General features: G+C 35.7%; 1 protein-coding gene across 1 annotated transcript; it reads left to right on the top strand.

Moving 5' to 3' along the window:
• The first annotated feature begins 879 nt into the window (after positions 1-879).
• LOC140981718 (transcription factor MYB56-like) lies at positions 880-2813 on the top strand. Its single transcript, XM_073448129.1, has 3 exons — positions 880-1628; positions 1725-2195; positions 2506-2813. Exons 1-3 carry the CDS (start codon positions 1199-1201, stop codon positions 2709-2711), a joined length of 1107 nt encoding a protein of 368 aa, XP_073304230.1. The 5' UTR covers positions 880-1198; the 3' UTR covers positions 2712-2813.
• The last annotated feature ends 8135 nt before the right edge of the window (positions 2814-10948 follow it).

Here is a 10948-nt window from a genome sequence, read left to right as displayed (position 1 = left end):
CTTCTATTTTAATTTTAATCTTTTTCATCCGAGTGCTTACGTGGCACCACAAAAATAGTATGTCACAAAAAATTATATATTGATGTAGTAGCGAATATTACTGACGAAAGAAATAAAAGTTAGTAGAATAAAACTATGAATTGACGGGTATTATGTCAAAAATAAAAAAAATTATAAGTTAACTTAATCTCCTAATTAATTTATTTGGAAAAATAATTTAAAGGTTCATGCAAAATATCTAAAAATCACTAAAATTGTAACATATTGCTGTCCAAGTATTTTACACAACTTTAAAAAAAATAAATATGATTTTTAAAAATAGATTTTGTATATCAAAAAAATATTAAATAAATTGTTCGCATTTACCTCTCCGATAATGTCTGACCTTACCCGTAAAAATGATCATGACATTTACTCTCTAATATAAATTATTGTCCCCCTTTTCTTACAAACAATATAATTAAAAATAAGAAAAAATATAATTTTATAATTTTTTTACGATTTTTGTAAAAAAGTTATCAAATTTCATAGTAATGTTGTATGTATTATTTTTTTTGACGATTTTAATTAATAGAAAATACTGAAGTGATATTGTCTATTATCATCTTTTGGATATCAAACATGTGACATATTAGTAAAGATTGATATCACGTCGAAAAATGAATAAAATTTTAAAAAATAATTGACTAAAACTAAGATTTGAAAAATGAACTACTATAATTGTAAATTGTAAAAATGATAAATATATTAGAAAAAATACAATTTTTTTAAAAAATATATATTAATAACTGATGTTTACAGAAATAAGAATAAAGAATATTTTAGAAAATAATATAATGAATGTAATTGGACAAATTATTTTTATGTGATGAGCTCGGACACAGTTCCTCTTGCCAATGGCGATCCATGTAAAGGTGTCTGTTACAAATACTTTCTTCTGCTCCTAAGTTTCCTCGATCCCACAGAGGAAATCCCAGTTTCTTTACATTTCCATTTTCATTTTCCTTTCTGCTAATATTCCACAATCTGCCAAACGTCTCCCTTCTTCCCAAAATCTTTTACTTTCACCTTTTCTTCTCATAATCTGATCATCTATGGTGACGGATGACTTCGTAACAGTATTATAGCAGTAGCACTACTGGTCAGAAGTTGAGTACAAACAAAAAGAATGAATTGAACGGAAAAGAAAAAAAAATTAATGGATAGCAGTAATTGCATTATATATTCGCCAAAAGGAACGAGCAAGTATGGCACCAATTCTTGTTCTTCTTCCTTTGGTAAAGTAGGATCTCCAATGGTGGGAATGGTGTTTGCAGATATGGGCACTCTTTCCGTTAACCAGAACTCCGGGTTTTCCTCGCGAGAAAAGGATAATTCATCTCCGTGTGATGGGAAATTAGACTCTGATTCTTTTGATCTAAACGCAAGTTTGATTCATGAAGAAGATCAAAAATCCAACATGCATGCATTGAGCAACTTCAAAGACTCAAATGAGAGCACTGGGCAATCGAAGCACTGTGCTAGAGGACACTGGAGGCCCGCAGAAGATACAAAGCTTAAAGAACTTGTAGCGTTATACGGCCCACAGAACTGGAATCTAATTGCAGAGAAGTTGGAAGGAAGATCAGGTTCTTCTTTAATTGATTAACTCCTCCTTTTATTCCTTTTTTCCCTCACTTTTTTTGGGTATTTTCTTCAGTACTTTCTGTTGTGTTTATGAATAGGGAAAAGCTGCAGGTTGCGGTGGTTTAACCAGTTGGATCCAAGGATTAACAGAAGGACTTTTACAGAAGAAGAAGAAGATAGATTAATGGCTGCTCACAGATTGTATGGCAACAAGTGGGCAATGATAGCGAGGCTGTTTCCTGGAAGAACAGACAACGCAGTTAAGAATCATTGGCATGTTGTAATGGCGAGAAAATACAGGGAGCAATCTAGTGCTCATCGGAGGAGGAAAATGGGGCAGTTTGTTTTCAAGAAAATAGAAGATGATGATGATCTTTCCCTCGTCAATAGTCACCCTGCGGCCATGAAAACTGAGCCTCCATTCCCTACTCATGGCTACGGCGGTGGTGGGGTTCTTTGCGGGTCTATTTGTTCGACTCACACGGCTGCTGGCGGCGGCGGCGGAGGAGGAACTCCTGTACACAATGGGTATTGGGCGGCGACGGAAACGTCTCATGGTTTCTTTCCTGGTGGGCATTCTGATTACATTTTTTTCTCCGAAATTTCAGTACAACACCGATCATGTCAGTTAACAATATTTGGTGTGAAGTTACACCTACTTCACACGAATCAAAGACTAAATTTGCAAGAAAAAACAAAGTTATTCATCAAAATTCGACTAATTAAATGATGAGTCATTCATCCATTGAAGAATAAAAAGATACATCAGATTTGAATATCCTTTTTATACGCATAAAATTGTTAAACAAACAGAAGTTATGAATTTATTATTTTGTATCGATTAATGGTCATTTTATTACCTGTACTTTTACGCTGCAGGCCATAGTTCTAACGAGATGATGAAGATGAATATTTTCAACCCATATAATAATCACCACGCCCAATTATTTACCACAATTCAACGTACAAATTATAATTACTCTGCCGATCATTTCAACCCATCATCTCAAGAAATCTCGGCCGTTGATCCTGAAGAAGGGATTGCACCAAAATTCATAGACTTTCTTGGAGTTGGGGCCTTGTGACACATGAAAGAGTGAAAAGGGTCTCTGATTTTTTGTTAGCTTTTGGTTAATAATAATAATATGCCATATTCAGTATGTAAAATTTCTCGCCAACTTTGTTGATGTGCCTCTGCCATTTTGTTTTGAGTTTCTGAGATGGAAATTATCAGTAGAGATTCTTCGAGTTGGCTGATATGGAAATGGCCATTTTGATGCTTATCTTCTCTTACTTTACGTGGAAATCGTCCCGAAACGTGTGAAACTAAAGTTATGTCACTTTATTGTCTAACATTTTAGATCATTTAATATGTTTCATTATTTGGAGTATTATATATTATGCAACAATTATTTTCCTAAAAAAATAACATTCAAATATCGTTTAATAATATATATCCTTACTGATTTTGATTATTTCAAAATAATCTATATATTAAATAATATGTAAAAAGGGTAAATTTAAGACTGAGTAATGGAGATTAATGAGGTTTTTTCTTTTGAATTTAAAGAATTTTTTTATCAGTAGAACGAGGAAAGGAGAAATCTTTTAAATTTAATTATTTATTTGAGGTTTTTAATTGAGCTTTTGTTCGGGATTTTACTGGATTAAAAAACATTATATTTATTCATATTTAAAAACTAACCTTGGAAAGTGTTGCTATATTGCACTTAATTCGGTCAAACATCGGTTGGTCTTCTTTCCCACTTTCGACCAAATTGTACCACTTTTTAACATGTTTTACGCTTAATCACGTTTAATTTTCGATCCCTTAATCCCACTTTTTTTTTATAAAACTAATTCAAAACCATGCACTAAAAATTCGAAGTACTGACTTTTATATTGTTTCTATCCTTAATTATCAAATGTTAATTTATAAGGTGTTGATTATAATTTATATGTGCAGCAAATAACTTGTATTACGATTCTTGATTAGAAATGTCAAAATGAGCTAAGTCTATCTTTTTTATCGTCCCGCAAAACGGCGTGTTGTAGGCTAACATATTTTGATTGTTCTACTCTTGATAAAAAAAAAAAAAACGGATTAAGTAATTGATGAATGAACTATTATATAAGCAATCACTTTTATTATTTTCAGATTTCAATAAAATCAAAATAATAAAGATCATGAAAAATATTTAAAATAAACACATTTGTGATGGTCCACAAAAAACAGGCAGAGATTCTGGTCCTGTCCTTGAACCGGAAAACCTTTTGTGTAACGCATGACCAAAGATAACTGTTTTAACAATCTTTGCTTTAACTCAACAAAATCTTCACATTCATGCCTCCCACATGGCGTACGTGATAGCAAGCAACTGTCATCCAAACAAGGAACACCCTCAACTAAACTTTCTTACATTATTTCACAATCATACGCGAGTATCACTGTGATACTCTCGGGGGAGGCTCGGATCGTGGGTATTAGATGATCCCGTGTCGTGGGTTAGGTCCTGATACTCATGTAAGAGCCCGGGTCATGGATGACCCGAGATATCAATGGATTCCCAAATCAGGGTCAATCTGCAGGGTGGATTCTTTTGAAGCCGGGCAGGTGCAAGCCCGGGCTCTACTCCCCGGGCAACCAGATGCCTGGGCTCTTATATAAGCCCTCGGTAGGCATTCTAACCAGACCACCTCGATATGAGCACCGCACTCGAGTACACTAGCAGAATAGGATGTGGGCGACTGTCCCATCTCTGACACCAGGCCGATGGGTTGACAAAATCAGATGGACTGGACGTGACCAGTATGAGATTTGACATGTTAGAATATAGACGCCCTACTATAATTAGTAGGTAGCACGCAGAACGAGTTCATCATCACATCTCCTACTATAAATATCAGGTTCATTCTACATTAAACACATGTGCATACACCTATTCATACCAGCAGCAATATTTTCTCTAAAGAGCTTCCTCTTTTACACCTGCTGACTTAAGAATCGGAGTGGCCACGCCGGACACCCCTCCGGTGCCTATTCACGAGTTCATTTCATTGTGTGCAGGTTACAGCTGAAGCCATATTACAGAGATATATCTCCTTGCTCTTATTCCCTTCATTATCTTGATAGCAGATCTGGTGGAGCACTCGACCCGGCTCATCCATTTCACCAGGATCGCATCATTGGCGCCGTCTGTGGGAATTTGAGCTCAAGACGTAGATATGGTTTCCATTCAAAAATAAGCCCAACTCTGCTTGGCACACATACAAGTCCGACCAGCTCGACACTCAGATCTTATATGTGGATTTCATATGGGCTCAAAGTTCAACAGCTATCCCGGATTGGCATGAAGAGCATTTGCTATGTACTCAGTAGCATACAGCTATATTAGTCACCTAATTTAGATCAACCAGAGAAGTTTCACTCTATCGGAAATGAATTCAGATTCAGTATTTCCAGGTTAGTGATTTGATTCTTAATAAAACTAATACAGCAGGAAAAGCAAAATCTTGAAAGTCCGGGAGACATGAGGCCCCGACACCATATTTTAAGTCCGGGAGATTTAAGGCCCCGACACATTATCTTAAGCCCGGGAGATTTGAGGCCCCGGCACCATATATTGAAAGACCGGGAGATTTGAGGTCCCGGCATATTATTTAAAGTCCGGGCGACACGAGGCCCCGACATATTGTCTTAAGCCCGGGAGGTATGAGGCCCTGGTACATTCTTCAAAGTACGGGAGATATAAGGCCCCGGTACATTATTTAAAGTCCGGGAGGTATCAGGCCCCGGCATATTGTCTAAGATCCAGGGCACTACACCCTGGCTCGGGGAACCACACCTCGATCAACAAAAAGCCCAGGGTTCTCAAACCTGGCTCGGGGCTCCGCACCTCGACCATTCCCAAGTCCCAGGACATGTTCCCCGGCCCAAGGCTCCGCACCTTGGTTATTTATAAGCCCAGGGTTCTCAAACCTGGCTCGGGGCTCCGCACCTCGACCATTCCCAAGTCCCGGGACATGTTCCCCGGCCCAAGGCTCCGCACCTTGGTTATTTATAAGCCCAGGGTTCTCGAACCTGGCTCGGAGCTTCGCACCTCGACCATTCCCAAGTCCCGGGACATGTTCCCCGGCCCAAGGCTCCGCACCTTGGTTATTTATAAGTCCAGGGATCCGTACCCTGGCTCGCGGCTCCGTACCTCGACCATTCATGAAGGTCAGGGCTCCGCACCCTGGTTATCTATTAAGTACTTCAGGGATCCGTACCCTGGCTCGGGGCTCCATACCTCGACCATTTCGAGCCCGGGAGACACGAGGCCCCGACATCTTATCTCAAGTCCATGAGACACGAGACTCCGGCTCCTCATCCCATCTCAGGGAAACATGAAGCCCCCGATGCTTTTATAAAACCAGATCGATCATCTCTTTGGGAATCCAAGCATGACTAATCGAGACAGCGAGTATGACTCTAGCCCGAATATTTAAGGGATGTGTGATGATACCCCTGTAAGAGCTCGGGTCATAGATGAACCGGGATATCAGATGGATTCCCAAATCAGGATCAATCTGCAGGGTGGATTCTTCTGAAGCCGGGCAGATGCAAGCCCGGGCTCTACTCCCCGGGCAACCAGACGCCTGGGCTCTTATATAAGCTCTCGGTAGGCATTCTAACCGGGCCACCTCGATATGAGCACCGCACTCGAGTACACTAGCAGAATAAGATGTGGGCGACTGTCCCATCTCTGACACCAGGCCGATGGGTTGACAAAATCAGATGGGCTGGATGTGACCAGTATGAGATTTGACATGTCAGAATATACCGCCCTACTATAATTAGTAGGTAGCACGTAGAACGAGGTCATCATCACATCTCCTACTATAAATATCAGGTTCATTCTACATTAAACACAGGTGCACACACCTATTCATACCAGCAGCAATATTTTGTCTAAAGAGCTTCCTCTTTTACACCTGCTGACTGAAGGATCGGAGTAGCCACGCCGGACAACCATCTGGCGTCCATTCACGAGTTCATTTCATTGTGTGCAGGTTACAGCTGAAGCCATATTACAGAGATATATCTCCTTGCTCTTATTCCCTTCATTATCTTGATAGCAGATCCGGTGGAGCACTCGACCCGGCTCATCCATTTCACCAGGATCGCATCACAATTCTTGTAGCCAATATAATACGTCATCTGAAACTAGTCTAAAAGAAGCTTCTCCCAACGATGAGGATCTATTTCAGTTTCACGTTTGGAATCAAAGCTCGGAAACACATCATTTCGTTTATAAAATTATATATAGAGATGAAAATTTTATTTTATTCAGTTTAACTTCACCTATCAAATTTTATTAAGCAAAGTTTAACTATATTTTAAACATTTTTTTGGGAAATTATCGAGTTTTATCTAAATCAATTTTGGATCATTAGATATGTGGACCTCGTATAATCAAATTAAAATTAAATCTATATAAATCGAGCTTAATTTTTTTCCCTAATCGGTGCTTCTTTTTATAAAAATATATATATTTGGATTTTGAAATCTTAAAAATAAGTAAATTTATTGTACGGATAGATTTATACATGTTGGATAAATGAATGAGGAAGAGTATTGAAGAGAAAAAGGAGTGGAACTTGTCCCACATCATGAAATGAAACTAGATGGGCCTCTCTTATAAACTCTAAGATTGAGTTAGGGGTTTGGGCCCCAAGGGATACCTGAAGTTTTAGAAGGGGGGAAGGCGCTAATAGATTGTGTCTCGCTGAACTAAACACACACGCGCGCCCACCCGGCTCTACGCGGGGAGGTGATGTGAGGTCTTTTGACCGTATTATTCTTTTTGGACAAAATTTAGTTGATAGCACTACACACGAAACCGAAACAGAAACCAGCGTGCATTCACAGAAGATGCCGCGTATATGCGCGCCCAGAATCCGCAAGCACATGCATGTGCTCGAGACTCACAGAAGATGCCGCGCACATGCACGAGCCTTACTGTAATCATCGCATATGGGCAGAACAAGGCGAGCCTTTTTGGAATTCTGCGCAGCACTGGTTTTGGAAAAGTGCGCGTCCCTTGGGCTTTCTTGGCATCTGTTCTTGGTCACATTTGCACCAAACAATGTGTTCCTTTACTAGAGTTGTGACTCTTCTTCGCATCGACATGTCTTTTCTACGCAACCGGTGATCGTTTATAAATAGTTCACATCAGCCATTTTCCTGAACAAATTCTCTGCACTTCTTCTTGCAATTTCCTGCTCATAATCATATCATCTTGCTGCACAATTTTCGTTCCACATTTGAAAGCTTCTGCATATATTTTGTTCGCTGCGATTGAGACCTTGTAGTGCTGCAAAGTTTTGACTTGAAGTCATTGTATCTGAGGGACGATTGCCTGCAACGTATAACACTTTATACGAGCAATTTCGTCTTGCGGAGAAAGGATCTTCCTTGCCTCGACTTGTTCTTATTGTTGTTGAGTTTTGTTCGTGATTCAAGTTGCTGCGCTTTGCTCGTGTTTCAAGACATCCAACATATCCAGGGTAATATCTAAATAACAATACACACAAATGCTCATGTGAGACTGTTTCATGAGTCAATTTTGTAAGACGAGTTTTAGATCTGACACATGAAAAATATAACTCTTTATGCACAAAATATTATTTTCCACTTGGAAAATATCGTTTTTTTGTAATTATGTTGCTGATTTGTTTGATAGTATTCGATCCATGAAAAATATTACTTTTTATGTTTAAAGTATTATTTTTCAATGTAAAAATATCATTTTTTGTTATTTATGGTATGAATAAATTTTGTATAATATATGCTAATTTAGATGAAAAATCTTACTTTTTTATGTTAAATGTATATTGTGTAATATATGATAATTTGAGTGAGAAAAGTAATTTTTTTTGTAAAAAAAATTATTTTTCGCTACTGGTATAGATTGGATTGACCTCATGAGACCTTGGAAAGGAGACTTACTCATTTATATTTTATCCCTAATTTTACACACAATGCACGTACATGTTGTAATGTTATCAATTTAAAATTCACATTGCCACAAAAATCAATAATTCTAATTCGAATTCGACTCGAACTATTTTACTATATTAAAATATGCTTGAATATAACTAAAATTCGATAATTTTAAATTGGAATGAAAAGAAAGTTAGCGAACTCATAATTCAGATCACAACTATGATAATTGAAAACCATTTCATTTGAGACTTTTTCCTCAAATCTGTTATCTGTATATAAGTGAACTGACGTATTAGGCTGATGTCATTTCATTATACGTTTTTATATTTCCTCTTCAAAAGATATAATTAAATAAACTGTAAATTATGGAGAAATTAATTAAAACAAACAGCTGTCTGAATTGAATTTAAAATACCATTATGATATCCAAATCATGTCGACAAATATCAATATGCACATATGGAAGTGTTGTTTTTCATTTTAAATAGAGATCAAATTATGAAATTATCTTACAGATCAATTTTGTGATACGGATCTCCAACTCGATCCGATTCATAAAAATTATTTTATTTTATGTTCAAAGTGTTGATTTTCATTTTAAATATAGATCAATTTGATCTGTATCACATGAATATATTGGTGAAACAGTCTCATAGCTCTAAGAATAATTATTAGAATATCATAATGATTATTTTTTACAATGATTTTATAAGTAAATTTAGATGCATATAATATATTTTTCTTAAAATTGAAAAAAAAACATAATGCAATCTAAAATTAACTGAAAATAATAATTTGAAACTAAATTCTTATAAATCGTCATTAATATATCCATTTTGTTGTGAACCAATAATTGTCTATCTACGAAATAAATCGATGTATCATTTTTAAATTGTTGTATAATTTTAAAAAAATTAGTTGTACCATGACCACTACATGTAGTACAGAGATTGAAGCATGCTTATAATGTTGTTGTATAGTTTTAAATTTTGAATTATATTATTATCACTACTTATAATTTTTAGTAAATCAAAAAATACTTGATTTTATAATCGGTATCGATACCAAATTGACTTGTACAATTTCTTGGTAAGAAACATATGGTATTGAAGTTGTGTTTTAGCGGCTTTATGTATAAAATATTGAGATGCATTCAAGAACGAAGCCAAAAATATAGTCGAGCGGGGAAAAAGTCAAATAAGATATATAATTTAAAAAAACGTCAATAAATATACCTCAATAAAAAAATCGGATAAAAAAATCAAAATGGTTGAATTTTGGAGGAATATCTTTTGTTATTTAACTATGCAATTTGAGAGGTCAATAGTTGAAATTCGCTTTATATACTTCATTTATTAAACAAAATAATAAACATGTAAGTATCAAAGTAGTCAGTCACCTTAAAATCGAGGTCGTAACCCATAAAGAAATGAAATATTTTACATATCCAACAGGGTAAAATCGGTTCAACTGATTCCGATCGAAATGAAAAACACAGAAGTATATAAATAATTCTATAAAGATTTAATTATTTATATTTCTAATTATTTTAAAGATACGTATATCGTTTAATTAACAATTTAAATGGTGAGAAGAACTATTATGTTTTTTTTTTAATTCAAGATATTTTAGGTCTGTTGATGAGAAAAATGACAATATGTATTTTAAAAATAAATAATCATTGAAAGATTTTTCCAGATATGAAATGTAGCTCAAGTCATTGGAAGAGTTGACAATGAAAATTCGACGCTATCTTGACTTGGTCCGATTCAAAATCATACGTCAAAATGTGAATGTATACATGTTCTAGTGAAGGAATAAGTGTTTCTGAATTCGAAACAATGGTCACAATGTGAAAAATTACAATAACAAATATATTCGAAACTAGAATAATAAATATTATTGTTAGAATTTTGTAACTTTTAAACAATGAGTCAGTCAATCTTGTGTATTGATGATTAAGTATTCAGTTTTCTAAAAGAACATATAAAAAAGGAATAGAGTAAGTCTCTTGTGAGACGGACTCACGACCGATATTCACAATAAAAAGTAATACTCTTAACTTTAAAAATAATATTTTTTCATGGATGACCTAAATAAGAGATTCGACTTATGAAATTGATCCGTGAGACCGTCTCACAAGAGTTTTTTTTTGAAAGGAATACAATTTCATCTAAGGTTCCGTTTAGTTGAATATATTAAATAAATATAGATTAATAGTCAACTTCGGATTCAAGTTTTACTAACCAGCTACTTTCTTGGAAATTACACCTTGTGTAGTCGTGTTCCCAATTATTGAACGAACCCCGAAATTTCAAGACATTTTCCTCCGCA

Source organism: Primulina huaijiensis, chromosome 7 (assembly GCF_012295235.1).
Source record: "Primulina huaijiensis isolate GDHJ02 chromosome 7, ASM1229523v2, whole genome shotgun sequence".
Lineage (NCBI taxonomy): Eukaryota > Viridiplantae > Streptophyta > Magnoliopsida > Lamiales > Gesneriaceae > Primulina > Primulina huaijiensis.
Note: the sequence above shows the minus strand (reverse complement) of the source record. Positions and strands in the feature narration are given on the sequence as shown.

Bases quoted from the DNA above. Each gene is read 5' to 3' on its own strand.
- LOC140981718 (XM_073448129.1), top strand. From the start codon at position 1,199: ATGGATAGCAGTAATTGCATTATATATTCGCCAAAAGGAACGAGCAAG. The intron at 1,629-1,724 runs GTTCTTCTTTAA...GTTTATGAATAG, and splicing joins GAAGTTGGAAGGAAGATCAG to GGAAAAGCTGCAGGTTGCGG. The intron at 2,196-2,505 runs GTGGGCATTCTG...TTTACGCTGCAG, and splicing joins GTCTCATGGTTTCTTTCCTG to GCCATAGTTCTAACGAGATG.